General features: G+C 46.8%; 1 protein-coding gene across 31 annotated transcripts in view; it reads left to right on the forward strand.

Annotated features, from left to right (window-relative positions):
• Positions 1-26,139, forward strand: part of MAGI1 (membrane associated guanylate kinase, WW and PDZ domain containing 1) — a 320,740-nt gene that overhangs the window by 42,855 nt on the left and 251,746 nt on the right. The window contains exon 1 of one of the 31 annotated variants that reach the window (XM_072044596.1): positions 6,771-6,906. The exons of the other annotated variants lie outside the window; for them this stretch is intronic. Coding sequence (XP_071900697.1) covers positions 6,786-6,906 — 121 coding nt within the window. The 5' untranslated portion in view covers positions 6,771-6,785. Of the gene's footprint in view, positions 1-6,770; positions 6,907-26,139 lie in introns of those variants that run through there. 31 annotated transcript variants of the gene reach the window in all.

Below are 26,139 nucleotides of genomic sequence, written 5' to 3' on the forward strand. Positions count from 1 at the left end.
ATGTGGTCTGAAGGAAAAACTAACTGGGGAGGAAAAATAAAATAAAATGGTAAATCTGCCCAACTTGCCTTTGAATGGAAGAAATACTAAATGGGTGCACAAGAGGGGCTTTTGATGGGACCAAGGCTTATGAGCAGAATTTCAGATCTTGGTGAACTGCAAAAAGAGTCGGACCCCAGCAAGATGAAGCCCAGGGGAGATGAAGGTGCAGAAGGTGCCAGGAGCAGGAGCCCGATGGCCAAATGCAAGAGGAGGAGCTGGGAGGGATGTGCTGAGGGAGGCTATTGGGGAAGGCCAGCTCCCACGAGTCAGCAGCGTCCCGAGGGCTGAAAAAAGGCTCACATCTCGCTCTGAGTCATCCTGACAGAAGTGCTGTAAGACTTAAAAAAAAAAAAAAAAAAAGCTCACACTGCTCCGTCTGGAGATGAGCCACACAGATTGGGGGCTTGGAAAATGGGGCTGGAGAGGGGAGGTTGAAGGAATTGTGTCTGGAAATGCAAGCCTGAGTGCAGGCAATTCATTTTCTGACACATAAAAGATTTCTGTAAAAAGGATAACGATCCGTTTTTAGGAGCCATTGGGGGAAAATACCTTTATTTGCCGGAAAAAAATATTCAAGGTGAGTGTTGGGGGGGAGAATTTCTCACTGTGAGGGTAATGAAGCAGGAGCAAAAGAAATTGCAGCTCTGCTTCATGGGAGGATTTGCAGAGCAGTTAAATGAGTCCCTGCCACGGGTGGTGTGTGTTAAACCCATCTCCATGAGGGTTTGGGCGTGTGATTTCTCCAGAATTGCTTTCTACCCCACCATCACCTCGGAGGGGTAGGAAGCAGGTGAAGTGCCCATTTTCTGTGGGAAAACCCAGCTCACGTCAGGCAGTGACAAAAACATCGAGGAAGGTGTGGGATTTTTTTCTGTGGCACTTATTAAAAGTTTTCCCCCACTCTTGCTCCCTGTCCATCCCCAAGCAGGGTCTGTTTTAGTTGCGAACCCATCAGTTGCTACCGGGGCTTTCGGGGGCTGGGGGTCAAAACCAGTAGCAGTGTTGTGGGCCGTGGTGTGGGATTGGGATATAAATTCTGCTCTCGGTGCAGCCATGAAAGCTTCAAGCACCGTTGTAGATCACAAGGAACTGCTGCTGTCCCATAGGTATTTCCTGCCCTCTCTGTTCCTGTCTGCTGCTCCCCTTTGGGGCATTACAACAGCAGCAGAGGTGACCGTGGGGGAGTCCCCGCTCCTCCTCCTGCCACTACCACCCTTCCTCTTGTGGGGTTGTCATTTTTGTTTGAATTTTAATTGCAAAAGCCGTTACATCACCGTTTATTTGCTGTGTGCCATGAGTCACTGTTTACATTTGCTGCTGTTTGCATCTCCTCTCCCCTGCCCGATGCCCGCGGGCACAGCTCGCCTCGCAGCATCTCCGAGCCTCAGCTTCTGCTCGTGTCCGCGATGCTCTGGGCTCCCACGAGCACAGGGGGAAGCGAGCTGACAGTGAAGATCCAGGATTAGGCTTTTTATTTTTTTTTTCCTTTCCCTCCTGGCATTTTGTAAGGGCCCTTGGTTGAGCGAAAAAAATCCCCTGGGGACTCCTTCCCTGAGATCTCTGCGCTTCAGAAGTCTCTCATTCCTGCCAGGCGGCGAGATCGATGCCGCGTTTTCTGGCGTATAGATTTCAGGAAAGGGGGAGGGAAGCAGTTTAAAAGGGCTTTTCTTTGCAATTAATCAGATGCCTGTGCTCCACCGTCTGCCTTTGTACTGGCAGGGGTTAACCCACACGTGCACTTGTCACGGAGAAGGAGGAGAGGGGGGCGTCCTGCACGAGCCCACGGTGCAGGAGGGATTTTGTGGGGCTCTGCTCTCGCTGTCCCTGCTCTGCATCGTGTCCAGGGTGGTTTGGTAGCAGGGCTGGGAAGGGAGACTGGATCTCTCCGTTGACTGTTTTGCCAGGTTTATTTTGGGTCCAGAACAGCGTTTTGCAACACATCAAAGGCGCTGTGAAGCAACCAGTGCTGACGCCTTGTTGCATCAAACACCTCCTGAGACAGCTGAAGCCCAGGGAACTTCGCAGGTGCTGGGGCTTTCAGCACAAAGCACGACACGGGTTGCTCAGGGGTGGGACATCCCCACCAGATGGGACGTGGCTGTGTCAGGGCAGGGCTGAGACCTCCGTGGCTAGCAGCATGGTGCTGGTGGTGGCCATCGCAACCAGCTTGCCCCAGGGCTGCTCAAGACTCGTGCCTCAGTTTCCCTACCTAGGGAGAGGGGTCAGCGACTCTTCTGCAGAGAGCTTTGAGCTCCGGGGGTTACAAAATGTTGGCTATGAGCTTGTCCCTGTCTGGAAAATCCCACCAACCTCTCAGGGGTGAGCAGCCTCGACAGAGAGCAGGCGGGTTGTCAGGTGTGAAAACGCCCGGTTTGACTTTGTGAAGTGTTCTCAGGTGGCCCACGGAATGTGCATTTTTACCCTATTTGTAATGCAAACCCGTTTAATTATCTCCAATTCATAAATCCCTGGTTCTGCGCTTGAGCGCCTGTAAGAAAATGATCATCTCGTAGGGGACAGCAATCAGCGTCGCAGGAGACGGGGATGGATGGCGGGTGGTAAACGGTGGCAGTTCCAGCAACTGCAATGTATAATTTAAATCACTTATATTTAATCATCCTTTAAACACCGAATTTCAGTCTCTGCTGCTCGACTCTCTGGAAGCTGACGTCTTTTTAATGCCACTAAGGAAAGGCTGACATTTCTCCAAGCCCTGGCCGCTGCCGTGTGGCTGATCGGCGTGTTGGTGCTGCAGCAGGGAGCAGGGGCTGGGCTCTGCATCGCCTCCCCTGGCCCCGATTTTGGAAATCCTGGTTGTTTTACCCAGCCATAACATCTGCTGGAAATACCCCGGCACACGAAACAGCTGCCGGGAGTGGGATTATGGATCTGGGCTCGGGGTGGAGCAGCTAACCATATTCTAGCAATTCAGCAGGTTAAAGGGTAAAGCGGATAAAGCTTTGGGCATCGTGGGGAGCCCGCTGGTCGCAGCCACCTCTGCGGGGCTGTCCGAGGGAGCTTTGCTCAGTCTGCTGGTGGTGGGCACACGAAATGCTCCCTGTTACCTGTGGTGGTGGTGCACGTGGTACCTGTCTGCATTCTGGGGGGTTGTGGATGTCTGTGGGCATGTGTGTAGGCATTCAGAGATATGCACACACATTTAAAGAAGAATTATTTATTTATTTATTTATTTTTTTTAATAAAAGCAGATGGATGAGGCAGACGAGCAGCTCTGCCTGCATTTAGGATCCGATGGGATTCTGGTCCCTGCCTGCAACCCCATCCACCCGCCCCCTTACCCTGACAGACAACCTAACTATAAAATAACTTAAATCATGCCTTCCACTTGGCGAGTGGTCGATGGCATTAGCAGAGGGAGTGGAATTTCATCTGTAAAATATACACAGGGGCTCCTAGGGAGCGAGCCCAAGCAGAAAGGGTTAACGGTAAAGGGGAGCCAGGCTCTGGCTGCACGGGGCAGGAGACGGCAGCCTTTCTGTGCAGCCTTTCTGTGCAGTTGCACATTGGGTTGGCATTGCAGCAGCCTGTTTGCCTGCATGGAAATAGGTAATTTTTGTTGTGCCTAGCAGTCAAATTGCAGATCCTTAAATTAGGAGCTGCCACTTCTGTTTAGACTAAAGTTTGCTTTTCCGTATATGCATGAGAATATTAGCGCTTAAAGCCTGCTCAGCTCTACCGAGCGTGCGCTGGATTTGCAAACAAGCCTGTTAGTGCTTGTGGAGGAAGGGGCAGCGGGGAGGAACATCTTAATGAGGCGGGGTGAAGAGTTGATGCGAGGACACGGAGCGCTTGGAGCCACTGTCTGCTGCAGGAGGAACCCAGCAAACGCGCGTGGGGGGGGCTGTGAGGAAGAGGAGGGTCCCAAGCTGCCTCTCCATCCCCTCCTGCAGTGTTGGAGGTGCTTTGGGTGTGGGTCAGGAGGTGATGGAGAAGCTTTGGTCCATTCCCCCAGCGTATTGGGGGCTGTGGCTCTGTCAGGGCTGTGTTGCCCCAGCATGAGCTGGGCTGGGGGTGTGGGCATTCCTTTTTTATTATTATTTTTTATTTCTGGTGGTGCTTCACTCCCGGAGGTGGTTGAGAATTGGCAGGCACCAGCGGGCAACATTGCGTTGGCCTTCATTGGGAGTTTCACCTCCAAAATTAGGGGATAGGGCCTGGAACCTCTCTGGAAAAATTGGGATTTGGGGGCAAAGGTCTTAAAATGATATGGACCCTTTCTTCTGTGCCTTTACTGCTCCTCAGATTGTGCTCCTTTTCTTTTTTTTTTTTTTCCCTCTTTTTAACCATTTTAAAAAAAGAGCGCTTTGTCCTGCCAGGAAGAACTAAAGGAGTAATTGGGGCTTTATCCTGTGAATGTCACCTTGTTTTATATTATCGAAGTAATGGTGGAGAGCTCGTTTCCCTGAATTTATTCATTGCTCAGAATTACACACGGCATAAATTTCTGAAAAAAAATATTTTAGATGTTCATGGAAGTTGTGAGTTGAGCTCAAGAAAAAGATCATTTAGCTACCTAAGCACCCCTCAGCCCCAATATTGGAAGCAAAGGTAGACTGTAAGGGGTTTTTAGCTCTAGGATGTTTCGTATTTTCTGATGTAAAGGGTTTTTTTTTATTATTATTCCATAGGCAAAAATGATGATCTAAGAGGCTTTTACTTAATAAAAGTGCATATTTCTACTTTATCGCATGACTCCAGGAGCTGAGTTTTTTTAGCCAACCATCAGATATGTGTGAAAATCATCGGTCTTGGCAGCACTGAAGTCGTTAAGGAGAAGTTCAGCACTGCATTTGCTCAGAACCCAGCTCATTGGGATTGGATGGGCTGCAGCAGCCTGGCGTGTTTAAAGCTCCTCTCACAAATGCATGTGATTAGATTTGAAGTTTATTTTCTGCCACACTTGATAGAAGTGTATTCACTGCGGTGATGGACTTTTTGAAGGCGAAACCCTGGAGAACGGCAGGTCGCTTCTTTGTCGAGTTGCTGGTGTAGAAGCTGGAGATGAAGGCACCGAGAGGTGTGCTCGGGGTGTGATGGCTGGGGGTACTGGTTTAGGACCAAAGAACCCAACCAAACAGCAACCAGTCAGCAGAAAATAAATAGCCCCCCAAAACCTTAACGTGGCCAAAGTCTTCCACCAGTGTAACCTTTTTCCCATCCCGTATGGGAATCACTGTACTTGAATACAGCTTCCTTTATGGACTGCAAAGTCAGATGGGCCCTGTCTGGCTTGAAAATCTAAAATTTACCTATAAAAATATTTAGAGCATAAGAGAATGAACAGTTTTCACTTGGTAGAAACAGTGTCTTTTGTTTTTCTGGAAGCCCAAACAACCGATCAAACACCTACCCTTTAAACTCTTGGAGCATCCTTTTGGGCTAAGACTGTTTAAAAGGAATTTCAAGCTGAAGGTTTTGGGTTTTTTTGAGAAAGCTACAAGCCATGGAAAACAAGAGCTTATACAGAAAGGGCCTCGACCATAATCACCATATGATCTTACAGTAAAGACAGTCTGGCTTTAATCTTTCTTTAGGCTTACCAATCTGCAGTCTCAGCCCTGGCAAGAGGTGACTCCAAAGAATGGCGCTCGCTTTGTCAGTCACGGGGAAGGCAGCAGAGCAAATCCTTTCCCCTTACTCTCATATGTACTGAAAGCATGGCTCCTTACCCCGCTGGCTGCACTGCCACTGCTCTTGCACCCCCAGAGCCCCTGCTCCATTGCAAGGGCATGTTTGCACACTGGGAAGACCTGGGAAAATAGCATTATTTACGAGGCAGATGCACCAAAGAGCGGGTATTTCTGCAGCTGGAGATGCGAGTCAGCATGCAATAGGGCGAAGCTGGCAGCGGTGTCCTGCATCGACAGGACGTGCATGACAAGCTCTAGGTTTAGGATTTTCATCCTCGGTATGACACAGACACGTCATGGGGATCCTGTTGTCAAACGGGCGGTGAGAGCAATGGGTTTTCTTGCCGAGTGCAGGAAACATAAGGAAAGCGTATGGAAATTGGAGCGGGCTTTGGTGCAAGATTGCTGGCAGCCTTCAGCTCCAGGGAAGCGGTAGTCCCCGAGCCCAGTGTGCTCCTGCAGCCGCGGGGAAGCAGCGTGCTGCTTTTGTCCTCCTGCCCATTTCCCTTCCCGATCTATAAGATTTCACGTCTTGGCTCCGGCAGCTTTGCTTATATTGCCGTCACTGTTGGGATCCTGGAAGAGGCTTTTTTGACAGCCGCTTGGGAGCCGTTCCTTATTCGCCTCGGCTCTGGGTTTACAGTAACGCAAGCAATGTGAGACTATTTAGCAGCTCTAACAGGGGTCAGGGCCCTGTTGTCTTAGGTATTGTAAAAGTGCCTTGTAAAAGGCTGTGTGTTATCCAAATGCTTTACAGGCAAGGCAAGCAGAAGAAGGGCTAAGCCCAGCACTTCCAGCTGCTCTTTAGAGGTGGGAAACTGAGGCACTACCAGACATGCAGGTGTGTTTTGGCAGTGCCTGATGCAGGACCCCGATCTCCTGCATTTTGTTCGTATGAGTTGATTTCGACCCGGTTGTTAAAACAAGCTCTCCTTGTGTGCAATTTGCTTGCTGCTTTATCCCCTTTGCAGTTTAAATGCTTTGAAACGGATCCAGGATAAAGCTCATCCACGGCTGGTGCTGGGACATCTCTAAGCTGCTTTCAGGGAATCTTTTTTCCCCTTGAAACCTGGCTGGCGAGGGATTTGGAGCATGCTCAGTGTCCCGCACACAGGTACGGGCAGAGGAGCGCCGTGCTCACACCCTCCTCCAGCAGCGGCCGTCGGTCTGTGGGGATCCCAAAACGGAGTAAGGGAGTGGGAAAAGGAGGCAGGTAAGGAGTGCTGAGCTTGGTTCAGGCAGAGTAAATGGATTCTGGGACTGGTTGGTTTATTTTTCCTCTCCCTAGGACGCAAGGAAGAGGCTTGAGTAAGAGGGAGGGAGGGAGAAATCCTTTCTCAAGGTGCATCCCGCACTCGCTGCTCTTTGTTCACTCCCCGTTCAGAGCCCATCGTTCGGAGCCATCTTGAGAGCTCGGGTTAATTTGGTTTGTTTCTAATTAAGCTCCTCATCTGCTGGCTGTCAGGGCAGGGTTCTCCGTCAGCCAGCCTGACTCGTGGCGTACGTCTGCGCGCTCGGTGCCAGTGGCAGCTTTGGCTCAAACTTAGGTTTTGTAAATCAGGTTTACAAGCTGCAAGTCTTACCAAGAAAAGCTGTTGGGTATTTTTTTTTTTCCGTAAAAAAATCCTCTTTAATTTCTTGCTTCCTTGAAAATACTGAAATTCTTACCCGGGTTTTAGGTGCCCGCCAGAAAGGGCGGTCCTGTAACCCTCTCCCTGTGTGCCTAGGAGCAAGATCCTAAATATTCAACTTAGGGTTCTGTTGCCCTGGTCTTTACTTACAGATCACTGTGGTTACAGTTCCTAAATGACTTGAACATTAATAAATACTTTATTCTATTTCCTATCAACCAGCCAAAGTAATAACTGGATGTAGGAGGATATAAGTTCATTTTATGTTTTAAGGTATTGTTTGCTTTTGCTATTAGCATTGTTTACAAGAAATTGTTTTTAAGCATTTTATTGTTCGCTTGTGTATTTTAAAAGACTAACAATAAAACGTTATTGTGCTCCTGATTTCCCTTCTAAAAGGCAAAGTAAGCATCCAAGCACAGCGGCTTTACATATTGTAGTGGTTCTGAGCTCTTTTACCATTGTGTTCCTTAAATAAAAAGCACAAGACGATCCCGTCTCACAGAAACTTAACAATTGTTTTTATAAACAGTGCGTGTTCTGCTATCTGTTGAAAATAACTCGATTCTTGTTTGTAATTGTGTCTTCTTAATGAGAATCCAAGTTGTCGGATACTTCCGTGCTTTTTGGAACTAATTGTACCACGATTTTTAAAAACAGTTTATGTAATTGGGAGTCATTAACTCGTGATACAATGCGATGGAGATGGAGGAAGTCCGCACTTGAAGGACTCTCAGCACAGGTTGTCCCAGCGAGGATCGGTCTGGCCGTGCATGCAGTGAGCTCCTAAATTCAAAGCTCCTGTTCTCAGTGCAAGAGCAGAGGTATGTAGCAGCCTGTCCTTGGGCTCTGGGTAGGGTTAATGAAATTGGGAGAACCTGGAGTTCATTGGGATAAGCACAGGCTTAAATACCTTACTGAGCTGAGCCTTGACTTGTTCTGCCTAATTCCCTGCACCTGCATACGCCAGGGGTTGTCAGGGGCCAAGGAGGGGGTGCTGGGGTGGGTTTTGCTCTTTGCTTTGAAGGGCTGGTGATAAATGCTATCCCACCCCCCCCTCCCTGCCCCTAATTATCTCATCAGACAAGGCAAACGATTCCCTGGTGACTGCTGGGAAAGGAGAAGGTCAGTGTTTGCAGCTCTGAGTGAAGCTGCAAGAAATTCTTTGCGGGACGAGCTTGTTGGGGCAGCGTCCCGTGCAGGGCTGGGGGCAGCGCGAGCGAAAGCATCCAGCCCAGGAGGGAAGAGGGCATGCCTGGCGGCCGTGGCACGGTGAGGCTGTAAATCCTTTTGAAATAGTTGCAGGTGCTGTAAGTTTTGCCTCAGGCACTGGATCTGCAGTGGCGTGGGATGCTGGGGAGGGCTGGGATGCTGAGCCTGGCGTGCTCCTGCTGCTGCCTGCCCCTCGCCCCCGGCAGGAGGGCAGCAGGGGGGTTGGTTCTTCCCACCAGGTGGAAGGGGGGATGTGTGTTTGTGTCCTAGCCCTTCTGCCAGGCAGGGTGCTGGGTTTTAAAGGTGCTAGCTACCTTGTCCTAAAAGTCCTGCCCGCATTTGTTGGCTGCTTGCACCCCACTCGCTTTCCCAGCGGTGTCTCTGTTGGTGACAAACCCACTGGAGCCAGGCACAGACTGGTTTCTTCTACAAGGGTGTCTTGGGCTCGTGTTGGGGTCTTCTGCAATTCCTCTGCTGCCATGGCATTGATGCAGCAATCCTGCATTGTTCTTCAGGCTTGCCTAACAGCGGGAGAGCTGGCATGGCTCAGGGAAAACTGGGTTCTCTTGTTGGTCCATCCATCCTAGTTCCATCCTTTGTAGGGTGGATTCTTCTCCCTTGAAGTAACGCTGTTGGCTCTCCCCTCAGCCCCCATGTTTTTGTGTGTCTGCCTCCTGGGCTGGGCTCCGTTCGATGCCATGTGCAGCTCGGTGTCCCGTGGGGAGCGGCAGGTCAGGCGCTGGAGCAGCCCAGGCTTTGGAGAGGTGTGCTCATGTGCCCTGCATGTAGCTCCAGGGATGTGTCCGTGTTGTGCAGCGCTCAGGAATCTCTCTAATTTCTGCCGGTAATCTGAAACCTGCCCGGGATGTTTGCACACGCAGAGCAGTTCTGCAGGCTGGGGATGTGTGCTGCTCCTGTTAGAGTCAGGTCCGTGGGGTTTTGCAGGGAAAGGGATTTGAGAACACAAAAGTACTTTCCCTCGATGCTCGCTATCGTCTGTGGCATTATGCATCTCCCAAAGCACTTCTGTGTGAATGAGTTTAAAGCAAAGCCCAGCAATAAATGGCCTTCCAAAATTGTGCACTTGTAGCCTTCTGATCTTGCTGCCTTTTGTCTCTGGGCTGTTCTGACCTATTCACATCAAGAAAGCAAAGAATCTGTTAGACTGTGATGAATCTGTATGGCCCCTGCGTAGTCCAGGAGAAGGACTAATTTGATCTGACATTTGCTAATCTGCTGGGACTTGCAGTGATTTGTTTTCATACTGAGTTATGTTTTGTATACCGTAGAGAAATGGGTAAATATATGGCATTGTTAAAAACTGAAAATATGTCGCCAAGTTTTTTGCATTGATATATTTGAAAATTCCTTTCTGCTTGCCTTTTACAGGGATGTATTCAGTTTGTTAATTGTCAGCTGGGTAACTTCATTCACCTGGTGAAGCACTGGCCGAGTGTTTGCTGAGAGCTATGCGAGGGTTTTTGTTGGGCTTAGTCTTGCATTGTGTTCATATTTTCCTAAGTCTGTCGCCTTAACACGCCAGTTGTAAAAAGTGATTCCAAGTTTCAGATCGTTTTTTTTTTTTCTACCCACCACATACGCCTGGTCCAACGGCAGCTTATATAGGGCATAGATATTTGTGAGTCTGTATCCTTAAATGCTTCTCGGGTTACAGTCCTTGATTGTGTGTTTCTGGCACTTTGGGAGCAAATTAATGAAACAGTGCAATTCCTCCTGCATGCTGTGGTTGTAGCTTTTTTTTTTTAAATTTTATTCTAGTTATTTTCATGTATGCTAGAATACTCTGATTAGGTAACACTCGAAGGGTCTGCAGTCTGTAACCAGTGAAATCAGTCTGGGAGCTCCACGGGTCTCTGTTCCTACACAGGGTTTAGGTGGTGGTGACTGAAAGGGCCTGTGAGAGCATCTGAACTCCCTTACTGATAGGAAGAAAGCGCCCTGTGTCACCCTGCTTTCCGAGCTCCTGTTGCAGCCCTGTATCTGGGAAAAGGGCCCCAGCCAGGATAGCTGGCCCTGGGACCTTGTGGCACAGTCATCTGTGTCCTTGTTTTATTTCCTCAGCTTGTCTTCCATTAACCTTTTACCCCGCTTGCATTCTGCAGCCTAATTTCCGACAGGCACGTGAGCGAGCTCAGGGTTTCTTGGCCCTCTTGGCACCCCTGTGTGTGTGATCAATAGACCTGACCTTTTGGATGAATATTCACATGCTCTGGGAAGCACTGAGCTCTGCAGCCTCCTTTTTTTTTGCTGGTCTCTCCCAGCTTTTCTGCTGGGGAAGGATGCCTGGCATAAGGCCATGCGGAGCGTTTTACAGCTTTGTAACTTGACAGCAGGTACGAAGGAGTTCATTCTCCCTAGAATTAGTAAAATGTTACCTGGCTGCAGATAAACCTGAAGTCAAGTGTAGCTGGACACATCTTCTGTTTGTACTGGCTTAAAAACTATTTAGGATAAAATCTGTTGACAGCCTAAAACTGTGCAGCAACTTTTTTCTAATGTATTTACACTGAGAACAAGTTGGCAGAAGGTTTGGGATGTTCACCAGCCATATCGATCACTTCTAGGCATCATCATATTAACTTCAAACTTCGCGTTTTACAATTGCGATAACTTTATATAAAGTAATTCCTTTGATAACAATCAGAGGGATTCTGGGTTGAGATAGTGTTTATCATGTCTGGATCTCTTGTCAGGATTTAAAAATAATACCAGACTTTGAAGACAAAGGGTTTTTATAGAGGCCAAATCACTTCTAAGAGGCTTCCTGCAGGCTCGTCTTAACCCACTGAGGAACTGGGCTCAGGTTGGTGACAGAGAAGTACTGTCAGAGATCTTGCCCTCTTCTTTTATTAAAAAATAATAATAATAATTAAAAAAAAACCTGGACTGAAGCTTGTGGTGCCTTGATATTGAGAAGTAGTGGTCATGACAGGGATCTGGGCTGTTTGCATGTTGCGGAGTGGTCAGTAAAGAATTGTTTCTTTTCCTTTTTCTCTCCTTTTTGTACTTTTTTTTTCTTATTATAAATGGCCTAGGCGCTGCACTGAAGAGTTTGATCTTGAAAGTCTTAAAAATGCTGGCTTAGGCCCAATCATTTTATTTGCCAAGGTTAAGTATGATGTGTTTTCTGTATGTGTCAAAAGAAGCTTATACATGTTTGGCTTGTTTTATGTCTTCAAATATTTGACATATGCAGGAAAATGAACTTGTAACTCTTTGCTTGCTGAGATGCTTGGTATGAGAAGCCAAAACTGAGAGAGGTTCTTCCATTGATTCAGTAACACGAAGTGTTACTTCATTAGGTTGATTGGATGTGGTAAGAATCCTTGAGCTTGGCTGAACTCATCTCTGCTGTAGTCATTGGGCCTCTGGATGAGGCCTTCAACCATTTTGTATATAACTTGATTTTTTTTTTTTTTTAAGAGCAACTGTCCCAAAACTGCACCAGAAGGCATCTGTGACCACAAATGTGATCCTGGCAAATGTGATTTTTGGCCAAGGGACCTAGTGTCAAGTGCCCTGCCGTTCCTGGAGAGCTTTGCTTGCTCCCTGTGCAGCACAGGCCGCGCTGCGGGCCTGCTGAGGTGGTAAATGGGGTAAGCTGGGGTGAGCGATGTGGTGCCTTGGACAGCCGTCATTCACACTCAGTCTGTAGTTGCCCATCCTTCTAGGAGGTCTCCTGAAACAGCCCTTCCCCATCTTTCTGATGCATCTGGTACTTCTTTGACGTCGTCTTTGCTGAAATGTATAAAAATAGGAGGTTTTGTTCATATTAGTCCATTCTTCACTAGCTAAAAGCTAAAAAAAAAAAAGTCAGTCTTATCAAACTACCACAGTTTTAAGAACTAATACACTGTCAGGAAATAAGCTTTTTTTTTTTTTTTTTTTTTTTTTAACAGGGTGGGTAATTAACCACTGAAGCAATTTATCAAGTGTTACATAGTGGATTCTCTGTCGGGGAGGCTTTAAATGAGCAATTGATGTGTAGGGAAATGCTCTAGTGTAAGCACAAGCCAAGGAGGAATTGATTGATGTGATGTGGCCTGTGTTACACAGGGAGACGGGAATAGATCATCTCAGGATCCCTGGGCGCTGCAAGTCTTTACGAATCTGTTACTCATAAATATTGACAGAAGATTAGACCTGGATGTGTAAAATGCTTTTAATGTTTCTGAGTGACTGCTGTGCCATACTAGGTCCTTGTCCTGGTCTCTGCTTGGTGTCACCTTGTGAATTAAGGGGGTGATTTAATGAGCTCTTCTGGGTTGCTGCTTCCGTGGGTGCTCACCAAACCGAACTTGACATCTCCAGTGAGGGATCGGAGTTTCAGACTGAAATGTCTTGTTGGAAAAGACTTCACAGTAAGAACCCCCCCCAGCCCTTGCAGTGGGAAAAACAAACAAATACCAAGAAACCCAAACAGAAATAATTAGAGACCACATGGCTTTTGCTAGTTACTAAAGAAAAGTGTCAGTGGTGAGGAATATTAAAAAAGACCATGGAGCGTTTCTCCTGCTTGTTTGTGGAGAGGGTTGTTAAACACATTCAGCTAAAAAGAAAACACATTTGCTTGCTTTCTTTGAGAGGAAGGAAATTTAGAGGCTTTCAGGTTTCAATGACTGTTTGTATTTGAATTCCATTCAATTCTGATTGTAAAATGAGTTTCGTTTGCGTTTTACAATTGGGTATGCTACGCAGGCTGTGTTTGTTGTAGGATTACTGCAAGGATATTTAAGAAATTATTGCTCCAGTTGTGCTTCTGTTAGTCACTGGATTCATACCAAGGGTTATCTGTTCTTTGTATTAGCATTTACTTAATCACAGATTTGTCTGTGCTGCAGCCTGTTTAGAAAGTAATTACCAGCTGGGTGATGGTGTAGCTGTAGTTCATGTAGGAAGCGCCTGCCCATGAATGCTAAAGGCTCCTGGAGTGATTCATGTTCTGCTGTGGCTCGGTGGAAGCTCTGTATTGGTTCAGATCTGTGTCACGCTGACATGGAAAGTCTTGGGAGGGAGCATGATGTTGGATGAGGGAGCGAGAAGTTAGTCATGACTTCTATGCACCAAATGAGAGCTCCTTTCCCATCGTTTCTGCCTCCTCCTCTCCATGCTTCCAGCCAGGGTGATGCTGACTGGGGAAGGATGTGGGAGGAGGGTGTTGCAGGGTGCCTCGATGCTCCCAGTATGGGCTGCTGCTTGCAGAGGGGCAGTGCACAGGCCCTCATGCTGTCTGCGAGGTTCCAACATTTTTGTCCAATGGATTCAAAGGTCTGTCTGTCTCTGCTTTACTATCACTATTTATTGCCTCAGTATTTGTTTGGCAGGAAGGTTTTGTGTTTTAATACCATCCCTGCAGTGCATTGCCAGGAATTTTAGAACCTGTGAGTGATTTCAAAGGCCAGCGGGCTCCAGTGCTTCCAGCAGGATTTATGTCGCTGCTGGTGCAGAGTTACAGTGTCATAAGCTTTTTATTTGTTCTTATTATATCATGGGCATCTGCAGACTGTTGAGTCCAGTTCTTCTCAGCTGTTTATGTGCAAATACATCTCTGATCTCGTGAAAGGAGGCCATTCTTTATATCCACTGACTGCAGCTCCAAGAAAAAGCTCCCCAATAAGTCATTAAAAAAATATATATGGAATTAGTCCTGCCAAAACTGATGGCTGCAGAATGCATATGGCTGAAATGTTTGTATGAAAGCGGAAAAAGATCTCAGGTCCTTGCAGAATACCTAATTCAGCATCTGATCAGGTTTTATTCTGGTGAATCTGGCTTGCTGCTCACAGCTCTGCTGGCAGCACAGCCTGGGGCGTATTGCCAGAGCTGCACTGGGATTCCAGAAAGACTAGATTTTTATTTCTAATTGTTGCAAATAATCATTTATTTAGCAGTTAAGCTCCTGCTCTGTTTCCTGCCTGGGTAAAACAGTAGCAAGCTCTCTTAATTTTGAGATTACTTCTAAAATACTGACTTGAGGTTGAATCTGGAGGTTGCAGAGTACAAGAACCGAAGCCTGGTCCTTTGCTTGCAAGACTTACAGCTTCTGAGTCCAAGCTTAGTGTTTAACCCAGGTTGGCTGTTTTTTAAATAAATGTGTTTATTACCATATGTGCTGTTGTGGATTCTAGGAACTGCCAAGTGTAGCAGAGTAACTGGGCTCATTTTGGGGAATGCTTCACTGGGGATCTGCTCTCCCCTCTTCTTCCCTCTGTAGCCTGAAAGTTAAACTATTTTTTTTCCAACTGGCACATACCCTCCAATGAAAGAACTAAAATACAACTTCTATGTATAGGGTAGACCTAGTAAGAAGCAGCACTGGGTGTTAGGGAAGGAGACTGATGCTGAGAATGGCAAAGGGAGAAGAAATCTCAAGCTCTGCCTTTACCCCTGTGAAGAAGAGGTGCTGGGGTGGGCACTGTGACTTGCGGCTCTGGGGTTGCCATTGCTTCTGTGAAGCAATACACTTTTGACATTACTGGCTCGTTTTAGTTCTGCTGAAACCTTTAATGTGTTCTAAAAACGATGCATTAAAAAAAAAAAAAACAACACACCATTTTTGTGCCATTAATGGAAGGTCTGCAACAGAGTTCAGATTGCCAAGTGATAAAAATCCAATTTTACCTGTAGCAAAGACTTCCCAACATCTTCTGCAGATGTCTTAATATATCTCTGTTTGCTTCTTGTGCCCCGGACAAGAAACAGCTTTTTGTGGGAAAGCAATATCCTTTACAGGGAAATATAATTGAATAACTCTATCATTTTGCTGATATTCCTGCAGGAGATGTATATAATCCACAAGTCTTGTCCTGACAGCATGCCATCAGAGTATGTGCCATACTGGCGAGGTAACCTCAGTGCCTGGCTTGCTACGATTTTACGTTGTCTCCATTTACTTACCCAAATACTCCTTTTTTTTTTTTTTTACAGCTGTCAGTTGCTATTCTGAGCAGAACAGCAAATGGCCAGAAAGAGTTACAAATAGTACTGATGTTTTCTTCAGTCTATTGATTTGGTGGCTCCTCTGTATATCTCTTTGAAAGGGGAAATATAACTCACTGGTACAACTCTGTGAGCGCAATCAAGAGCTTGGGCTGTTGTCATACCAGGTGGTAACCAGCATGTAGCAAAGATAAGCCTTGTCTTGGAGAGCTCCTGCTTTGTACTGAGATATGGATTTTTGTTCTAGTGCTAATGCTGCTTCGTGCTGTGACTTCTAGTTCGGTGGGCATGGAGGGCAACCTCTGAGCCGACCTCTAAGTGGTCCAGAGGTGCTGACAGAAATTGCTCTAGGGTTTTTGAGACATAGCAGTAGTCTCAGTATCCCCCCCTATCTAAAGAAGTGCTCCTGGAAACATCCATGCTGAGTCCTTTGCCAAACGGGTGCTCTGAAATACATGTTTCTCATGCAGTCACCATGCTCCATGAGCAAACTCTCTTACAACATCTTAAAAATGAACCCTGCTGTGGTTTACAGCTAGAATAACGTTACTTGGCACGTTATCAGTGAATCCTGGAGATGCTCTTGATGCTGGGAAGAGTACTGGTGTTGATTCAGATGTACTGCTGGGTTTTGTGGGAGGCAGAGTTAAGAGGTGTGCTGTAACTCCAGCTGCTGCTCCTCTCTCTGCCGTGAGAAGCTGTCCCGCAGTGCCTTGTAGCACGTTACCGTCCTGCGTATCTCATCTTGGGTGCAGCAGTGCAATGGTAACACCTGGATATGGTGCCAAGGCTTTAGTTCTGAGAGACATTCACCTCCTGTTGTGGTTGTATCCCCTGAAATGCCCTGTGCAGATGGCTGCACCTAGATATGATAATATCTATAATATGTTTTAATAAAACAACCCCCTGTCTACTTAAGTGCATCCCAAAGCCTAGACCTACCAGAAGCAAGTCCTGTTCCTGCTGTTGCTGTGATGCCCCTCTGATGCTGTCGGGCCTTTTGCAATCTGCTCCGAGGGGACGTGGCTAGCGTAAGCAGCAGTGTCCCACCCAGCTACGTGGCTTGTGCTCCCTGATGTGACGTGCTGTGCTCTGCAGCCAGGCTCATCCTGCATCTGCCCTCGTCTCTGGGGATGCGGGGAAAGGCTGTCTAGCCCCTAGGTGGGTTGGTTTTTCTGTCTTTTTTCTTTTTTCTTTTTTTTTTCCCAGTACAATCTGGCTATTAATATTTGTGCAAGTTTAATAAAAACAAAATAAATACGGACTATTTCACTTCACTTTCCCCGTAATTGCCAGCCCATATCTCCCTCCATTATCCTTTCATCTTCTTTTCAGACTGGCTAATAGTTACTTAGTGATTACATTTAATGGTGTGAGAGCCTTTTAGTTTGGATACCCTGCTTTTCCTCCCCTATTGCTTATAGAGATGTTTACATTTTCAGCTAGAGTTATGATTTGTCTCCTATATAATTGCATGGAAAGCAACGGTTCACATTCCTAGGCAGGCATCCTGAATTTATTTTGATACCATTTCCTTTTTGATGCATTTCCCACACTCGCTTCACCCTCTGCAATCTCCTGATGAGTTTAACTAACTATGACCCTTTCTGTAGATTTATTTCTCTGCAGTGGAATTCATAGCTTAGCCTGCCGAGTGCAGCCTGTAGGGCCAAGCCTCAGAAATTCACGGAGGAAGCAATGGTGAAGGAAATAATTCTCCAGTGGGGATATCCTCGCTGGGATGCTCTCTATGCAGGTGCAGCTTGTGCTTGGAGAGCTCTGCTGGTGGAGGTGTTGTGGCCCTGGAGCAAAGCAGGTGCTGGCAGAAGCTCATCCCTGTGGACTGATCGACCCTTAGACAGGATGGAGATGCCATTTAAAAGTAATCCACGTTGTCAGCATTATTAGTGAACGTTTTCAGTGGGGATCTTGTCCAGGAAGGGAACCTGAGCTCGCTTCTCACCTGTGTGGCTGCTGCTGGAGGAACATGGCCCTGGGCATCCAGCGGTGCCAGCTCACGTCCCTTGGTTGGGGACAACTGGCCAAGATGAAGGTTTTTTCCAACCCTAATGATTCTGTGATCCTTGTGCTGCTCCTCTTGCAGGGGAGAGGACAGCCTAGGAATCCACGAGGCACGAAGCTGCTGCCTCTTGGACAGGAGCTGCAGTACCTTGCTGCAGGAGAAGCACGCTCTGCTATATGGGGCTGGTGAATGGGGTTCGGGGGTACTGCAAGCCCTACAAGCGTTAGAAGCACCGGTCTCTTTTAAGACTTTGTATGTCTGCACATTTTCTGTTCTGACATCAAGAACCTTGGAAAATCTTAGACCATCCAGGCTTGGTTCAGCAGCATCGCTGAGTCATTGGTGCTTAAATACTGGATAAAGCTTTGTTAGGGACTGAGGGATGTTTCTGTTTGTTAAGAAGCCAGAGGTTGTCTATTTTCATCATTGAGTCTGCAATTCTCGCAGCTGGAGAGAAGCAGAATTCAAAGCTTTGGAGAAGTGGCTGGGGGTGTGTGGGATGAATAATGATCTAATATGAGGCCTCAGCAGGGTGAAAAATGTAAAACTAACATCTCCTCGGCTGTTTTTTTCTTTTTCTTTAGATAAACTCACTAGCAATGAGAAGTATTTTAAATGTTGCTGCTGCTGCTGATAGGAGCAGGCCATTAAACTGCTGCAGTCGACATTCCTTTGGGTCCTGGTCATAAGCCAAGCTGCCAACTATTTGTAAATTTACTGACAGTCAGTAAGCAGAATACAATATTTAAACTGTCAGAAAACTAATATCCACTCGTTTCAGAGAAACATAGCTCTGCTTCTCTTGGGTTCTGCCTTTTCAGGCTGTTTGGTTACTGCTGTTATTTTCTACCAACTCTCTGAGGCTGTCCCAGGAAAAAAGCAGAAAAGAGACAAAGTAGCTGCCAGCCTGCCCCTTCCCTGTGCACCCTGTTCTTCCCGTGGCCTATAGCAGTAACGTGGTCCTTCCTGGCAGAGATGCTCGAGGCTATAGCCAAATTCTCAGGGCTCCCGGGGCTTGGTTTCTCAGTCCTGCCATGGCTTGAAACGGCTGCCCTTCGATCTGGGCAAAATGTGAAGGCAGACATTCCCAAATGCTTAAAAAAAAAAAAAAAAAAAAAAAAGAGGGGGAGAAGAAATTATTCTGACTTTTTAGGGTGAGCGCTCAGATAGCAGAGAGCAGCTTGAGAAAGCCTAACAAGTACTTTGAACTTACCATGCTACTAAAATGTTGTGGGAAAAGTGGCTGAATCATTTGTTTGCTGCTTGCTGCTGAAACATAGACCTGTTATCAATTACCGCCCCAAGATAGCTCTCTGGGAGCCAGCGTTGCATGAGGAAATCTGTTTTTCTTTACTGTACAGCCATGTTATGAGTTTACCCAGCTGTGGACCTTTGTCTCAAGCAGCTTTTTGTGTGGCTGTCCTTGTGGGCATCCCTAAGCCAGGAACCCACGTGGGTTTCTCCTGGGCGTGCTGAGCAGTAGGGCTGCTGTCCTGCTGGAGTGGCCAAGTTGGCCACAGTGACAAAAACACTTCAGCACTGCTCTCCTCTCCTCTCCTTCCCATCCTTAGCTGTGCAGGAGGGACTGGGGCATGGATTTATCTCTGAGAAGCTTTAACTTGACCAGGCACACACAGACTCATCATAGCAGCAAACTCAGAAGGATATTCTCTGAGTGCACCACTGTGATTAGTTTGCAGGCGACGGCAAAATAAGAAATGATTTTTTTTCCCTCTCCCTTAAGAGGTCTTTTTCAGACCTCAGGAATGCCCTTGTTCCACGTCAGGATTACAGCAGCCTGAAATGTTTTGGTGAAGAGGGGAAAGGGCACAAAGCAGCTTGTTATAGGATGGTCTGTGAGCCCTGCTGAGGGTTTCTGGCTTCAGCCAGGCACTGCATGGAGCTGGGCCCTTTCCTCTCATGCAGCAGAGGAACGAGCCCCTCTCTCTCCTGCCATTTCCCAGAAATTCTCTGTAAAATGAAGAACTTTCCTCCTCTAAAGCAACAAGCTGCTGTGAGCAGTCCTGGCTTTGGTGAATCACAGTGTTCGTAGAAGAGAATGCGTCGGGACTTGCTTTAACTCCTCACCATCTACGCTCCTGGAGTTTGATGTCCATGGGAAAGCAACGTGGAGAATCTCGACTGCTTCCTTTGAAGGAGACGGAGATGTGGGAGTGTGGGAGGTGACTGATGTGTGACCTGGAGTGTCCTCAGGCTACAGCTGATGTTACCTGGGCATGGAGAGGCCGCTTGTGTGTGTTGTTGCTGCTCGAGTGCAAATAAATACAGTATTTATCACCACGTGCTGTCAGCATGTTGCAGATTAAACCCAAAGCCTGCCATACCAGTAAGTGTTTTACCAATCATTAGAGCATTTGTCAACATTATGGGCTGCTGTCTGTGCCAGCAATAAATGCCTGGTGATCCTGCGAGAGTAAATGGCATTTTCCAAGGAGAGGTGTACTTAATGAAGAACGAGCAGCACAAGCTGTAAAAGTGGCCAGATCAATTATTGTTACAAAACAGTCATAAATGGCATAGAGCAAGGATGTGTGGGCAAGGGAGGGGAGCTGTGCCACTGCCCAGGTGGGTCCTGGAGCCAGTGAAAGGGAAGGCAAGCAGCTGAGGGCCAAATATAATCAGTCAGCAGCCTTTCTGTGGCAGCAGAGCGAGGCAGGAGCCTGCCGTGAGGCATCTGTACCTGTGCTGTGTCTTTGGAGTGGTGCTGGCACTGGTCACAAATGAGGTGGGAAACCCAGGCCTGCCGTAGCACACTGACATCCCCTCGCTGCGGGTACCAGCTTAAAAGTTTCAATATCAGAGTATTGGGAGAGGAGAAGTGAAGAGCAAGGACCATTTGTTTGAAAGACATGGTGATTAAGGATTCAAGTGAAGTAACAAAGCTGTTGGATTTTAAATTAGCTGAATGTGGCTTTTTTTTCCTGAAAAAATGTTGATGCGTTATCTCCCTAACAAATGGCTCATGCTGCAAAAGTGAAGCATGGCACCTTCTCCGAATCAGACTGTTCAGCTTCACAGATGACAGCATCACCTATCACCGTGTCAGCGAGATAAAGGGATGATTTTTCAAGTGGTCTAAAAGCACCTATTTTTCATTGCATTTTTCCTTTAGCGACGGTTCTACTTGTACCTAAAGCAATTCTGAAATAATGTTTTTTCTGTAGCCACTATCCAAAAGTAAATGTTAGATAAGTGTTACACACTATAATGTACGTGTGTGCATGATCTGTATGTTTAGCGTATCTGTCTTCATACAGTGTACAGGTAAAATACACCATTATCTAGACATTATCTATGTCCTATATCTGTTAGACTACGTAAGTACCAGAAATCACAGGAATTTTGTTTATATACCACATTCGTTATCTGCTAGCCGAACTTCAGCCTGACTAAGTTTCAGACCAGGTGGCCAGAGCTACAATCACATCCTTCACGTAGGAAATAGATCTCTTCCTTTTCTTTATCTCATCCTTCCTACAGTGCGATGCTTAGTCTTGAGACTTAATATAACAATTCTGGATCACTTCTGTCTCTTGCAAATATAGTTCTAAAAATATTTACTGTTCCTTTTAGGAAAGGACGTTCAAGTTGAGGTTCAGAAGATCCTTTGTTACTGCTCTGAGCATGTGTTTTATTGATTAAAATCTTAGTTAACGTAGTTGATCATCTGTAAGGTCAGGGGAACTGTTAAATCATCAAACCTGACCTGTGCAACCCAAACACTCGGGTCCCACCCAGAAGTTGAGGCATTCAATCCCCACCATTGCCCCTGAATTTAGGCAGCATTTATTTCTCAGCAGTGGTGGGATCAGGCTTCCAAAGCATCAGGGTGGAGCATGGTGATGGCGCTGATGGGTGCTGCAGCTTCAGAGCGCTGTGCTGAGAGAGGCCCAGCTGTGAGAAGAGGTGGTGGTCGGTGATGTCTAGAGAGGGGTGGCTTGGGTGCTCGGTTTGCTTTTCTCCTCTCAGAGCCTCTGGCTGAAGAGCTGATGTGGGATGGGACTGATAGGACTGACCCTTGAGCAGTTCCTGGCAGTATGAAAGTGAACTAATTTCAGTTAAAAGCTGGGGGAAGAGGCAATCTGTAGCCTTTATATGGAAGCACTTCAAGCTTGTGATGGAAAACACTGATTTTTCTTCTGTGGTCAGCTGCGCTGCCTTAAGTACATTTTCAGTGCCTTTTAATTAAGGGATGTCTGTCAGCCTTTCTCAAGTGTTGTGTTATCATAAGCAGCACAGTAATAGGTACCTGGAGAGAAGACCAAATGCATTTCAGTGCTAAACTAGATTTGCAGGCTGCAGTAGGTTAGCTGAAATGTTTTAATACCACCCAGACTGTTGCTGCACTGAGCAAGCCCCCTAGCTGTTGCAGAGACTCGGCACACTTTTTTTCTCCGTGTTCTTTTCTTCCCTCATCTTGTCTCAGATACGAAACTGGGGGCTAGTAGAAAGGTCAGCTTCAAAGTCTCAGCATTTCAGTAACTTTTGGCTATGACCACTACATGGAAAGATGAAGGAGGAAAACCAAAACAAAATTCCCTGGCTGCAGCAAAATGCTTGGCAGGTTTTCTTTTGCTATGTGCAAATTAACTTTTTATAGTTTACAAAACTGAACGTACTATTTTTAAATGTACTGCCTTGAACCGAACACTGATCTGTGGTGACATTTCTTCGAAATCAGTGTTTCGTGGTTTTAAAGTGCATGTGCATGGTTTTGTGCATGTCTGGCTGCCTGCCTGGTGGTGCAGACTGCAGCAGTACAGCTCTGTGGTGTAAAAAAGTGTTAGGTCTTGTCACTGAGCTCTTTGTTTGCTGAGGGAAACATCTGTCTGAGATTTAATATGCTGTTCGTAACACCGCTATTAGGGAGCTGTAAATCCTACCCACTTCTTCTCGCTGGGATTTGATTTTTTTTTTTCCTAATCAAAGTGCTGTAGTCAAGTGCTGTAATTAGTGTGTAAGAATTTATTGATTGTCACTGCTGTAATAATATGTAGCAATAACATTACAAGTTTTTATTCTTTCTGTAATAAGATGTGTAAATATTGATACTTTAAATAAAATTAAAATAGAGCTCTCACATGTTGTTTTTTTCTTAGTTACCAATTCAGCATGATTGACTAATTGGACTTGTTTTTGCTGATTCCATTCTGTCCTGCAAACACAAGCTGTTTAAAGGCATCATTCTCATTTTAACTTTGGTAGAAGGCTCCCAACCATTTGGAGCAGGGGAGGGGGAAGGATCTTAGGCAGAGTTGTACACGCTTTGTGTGGCATGCTGAAAATAAATTGCATTTTCTGTGACTTAGTCGGTTTGGACAAAATGAAGCGTGTACGTTTCCTCCCAGATTGCTAGCACGCTTTTTAAAACATGAAGCTGTCATCCTGCTTTGTTTCCCTACCACTACCTCCAGGTCCATAATTTTCATAGATTCCTGTTCAATTTAAACTTCTGTGTGAAGTATTAGGTAGAAAGGGTGCTTTATATTGCTAAGTAATACCTGGGAACACCCACGTGGGTCCTGTTTTTTAGAGGATGGATTGGTGTGTGGGGTGTTCTCACTTTGTGTTCTTGGCTGATCTATAGCAGTTCATTTCAATAAAGCTTTGGAAAATTTCGCCTGTCACCGGGCTTTCAGAGCAGCAGCCAAGGCAGCAGAGCCCTTCCCTTGGGAGAAGGGACCGAGGCCTGCCGGTGCCATGGGGTGTGGAGATCACGGATGGCTTGGGCTGGAAGGAACCTCAAAGATCACCAGTTCCACCCCCCAGCCAGGGACAGGGACAATATCCACCAGATCAGGCTGCTCAAAGCCCCATCCAGCCTGGCCTTGAGCACCTCCAGGGATGGGGCATCCACGGCTCCTCTGTGCATCCTGTGGCAGTGCCCTGCTGCCCTCTGACTGAATTTTCCTCTTCACATCGCCACGCGCAGGCCCTGTGCCGCCTCTGCGAACCAGAGCCAGGCCTGAGGGGGGTGTGTGTGTGGGGAACAAGCCAAAAGGAGCGGTGGTTGCCGTGACCTCAATATTTGTCTGGTGTAAAATCTTTATGGCTTAAAGCAAAGTGCTTTGGCCTTATCTAGTTTGGGAAACTTGTGAGCATCTCGCTCTGGGGGTGTCTGTGCCCAGATGTTGCTCCCCTGGAGGTTGCTGCTGGCCTTCAGACAGGGCACTTGCTGTGGAGAGCTGGGTAATAAAGTGGGCTGGGAGAGAGAAGAAATGAATTTTCCTTCTGAAAAAGTATATCCTCTCCGCCTCTTATACGAGCACACTTAAAGCTACTATAAAATGCACAAACCTATTAAATGTCACCTCTGGATGGATTTGGTAATGTGGGTTTTTTTTCCGCCCTCCTCCAGCTCGTGTGCTGGGCCCCTCTGAGGTCTCATGCCATAAATCAGAGCGTAACGAGGTCTGTTACTGTCAGGGATCTCGTCTGGCCGCCTGGCAGCGGCTGAGGTCTAACAAATGGTCCCAGTGTGGTAAAGACCATCTGAAGAGAGCAGGAGGCAGTCTTGTACAGGGGTTTTACCAGCAGCATCCATCAGCGATTTCGTATCTCTCCTCATCTCATTACTTGTTACGGTGTTGTGTTCGTTTTGTGTTTTGAGGAGACAAATAACTGATTTTTTTTTTTTTTTTTTTTCTGGGGGAAGGGGAAAAAACCCACACCGAAGTTTGATCTGAGTGCTTCTGTAAATCCTTGGGAACTCCAAAGCGTGTTGGTAAACCAGCCGGGCTGCCTTTAATTGCTCTGTCTCCTCACTGCCCCAGCAGAATTTCCAGGGTTACCATGTTCTTAAAAATCTAATTTTTGCCAGACGTGTTTGCCTGTATGCTAAATAGCAGAAAGCCTTTCATTTACAGGCGGGGCTGTGGGGCTGCTCTGTGCTCAGGGTGGGAGGAATGGTTTAACTTTCAGCTGTGAGCCAAGTAACTGCCTCGATTGCATGCTGAGTTCTGCTGGGGAAGTGTTAAAGTTCAAACAATGTGCAACGGGGCCGAGGGAATTCAAGTTCTAGGGCTAGGGTTTCCTACGTTTTTGCATGTTTTGCTTCCACACAGACTTCAGTTTCTTTGCAGCAGCCACGGTAACGAAGGCTATTTGGTGTAGGAAGGGAAGAGAAACGAGGTCTTGAGTGGCATTGAGGAGAGGCACAGATAAAGATGGGGAGCTTAAATGAACTGTAACATCGCGCATTTGGAAATACTGTGAGGAGTACAATTTATCACAGCCTACCTTTCTCTGAAATTAAACAAAGCAATCCGACATAAAAGCAATTATTTCTGTACCCAGGACTTTGACCATCTCATTTTTCAGTTTCACTGGATCTTCCAAGTAATCACGGCTAATGACATACCTGCAAACCAGGGGCTGTACTTTTCTGCAGAACTTGCGTGAATCCGAACTAATTATAAGATGAATACTTCCTTCCTTCGGAGAGATTTTTTTTTTTCCCCCCTCTGTCTTCAGGAAATGAAAAGGAAATGATTTCACTTTTGTGTACGGGATTGCAAATGGCAACTTTGTGATGTAATGGGAAAGCTCTCCGGTGGGATTTGGTGTTTCTGGCTCAAGGCTCTGGTGTGAAAAAGGTGGCTGTCCCTGCGAGGCCCCTCTTGGCCCTGGCTGCGGAGCCCCTCTGTGACTTTGCGTGGGGCTCGTCTCAGTTCTCTGCTTGTGTCAGAGGGAGGTGGTGTGTACGACAAGGGGAAAAAAAAGATGAAGCTTTTAGTCATGCTGTGCCGTGTCTTATTTGTCAACCACAATGTGAAACGCGAAGTTAAGTTGAAACAGATACAGGCTGTAGGCTGGAAATCAAAACAGGGGCTGAGCCAGTGACTAGGAGTAGTTTTATGCCTGTGTTTATGAATGAGGAGCTTCAGTGCATCTATTTCAGATGTCACTATTGTCTTAACAAGTGCTACAAACAGCAACATCTGGGTGACACCAATATGTCAGCGTGTGAAGTGACAGCATGCGTATTCAGGGTAATGCTGGCCCGTGAATTTGGCTTAGTCTTCAGTGACCTGTTAGTAGACTCAGTTTTATTACCAGATTTGTTTTCTGAGGATTAAGTGGCATTTGGAGCATATCAATTTAGTCAACTGATGCTTTCGTTAATGACGTGCATTAGCGAAGCAGTGTGGTCTGAGTGAGGGACAGAAGTGACGGTTAATTATGTGCAGAAAACACAGGGGTCTGGCTAGCTGAAATATATGTAAACAAAAAAAATCCCAACTCCTTGTTCTGTGCAAGTAATATCTGTAAATTCAGGCCTGCTGCAATAAGCAAGAGATTAAAGCAAGTAGGAGCTTGGAAGGGATTTGGTTTGTGTTTGCAGTTGGCTCGTGTCTCCGCTCTGGGCACTAGGGAGCAGAGCATGGAGCCAGCTGGACAAGAGCAAAAACCAAGCTCTGGGCTGGGACGGCATGCTTTGAAACTCTAGCCCAAAGGATGTGTGAAGGCTTCTTCAAGGAGGGGGTGTGTGCAGGGTGGGAGAGCCCTGAGACACCGCCTGGGGCTGTGCCATGGGCAGCGGCACGCAGCTTTCCCTGCTGGAAGGGGAGGATGCGTGGTTGCAGCCCTGCTTTGGCGT

This window comes from Anas platyrhynchos, chromosome 13 (assembly GCF_047663525.1).
Source record: "Anas platyrhynchos isolate ZD024472 breed Pekin duck chromosome 13, IASCAAS_PekinDuck_T2T, whole genome shotgun sequence".
In the NCBI taxonomy this organism is placed as follows: Eukaryota; Metazoa; Chordata; class Aves; order Anseriformes; family Anatidae; genus Anas; species Anas platyrhynchos.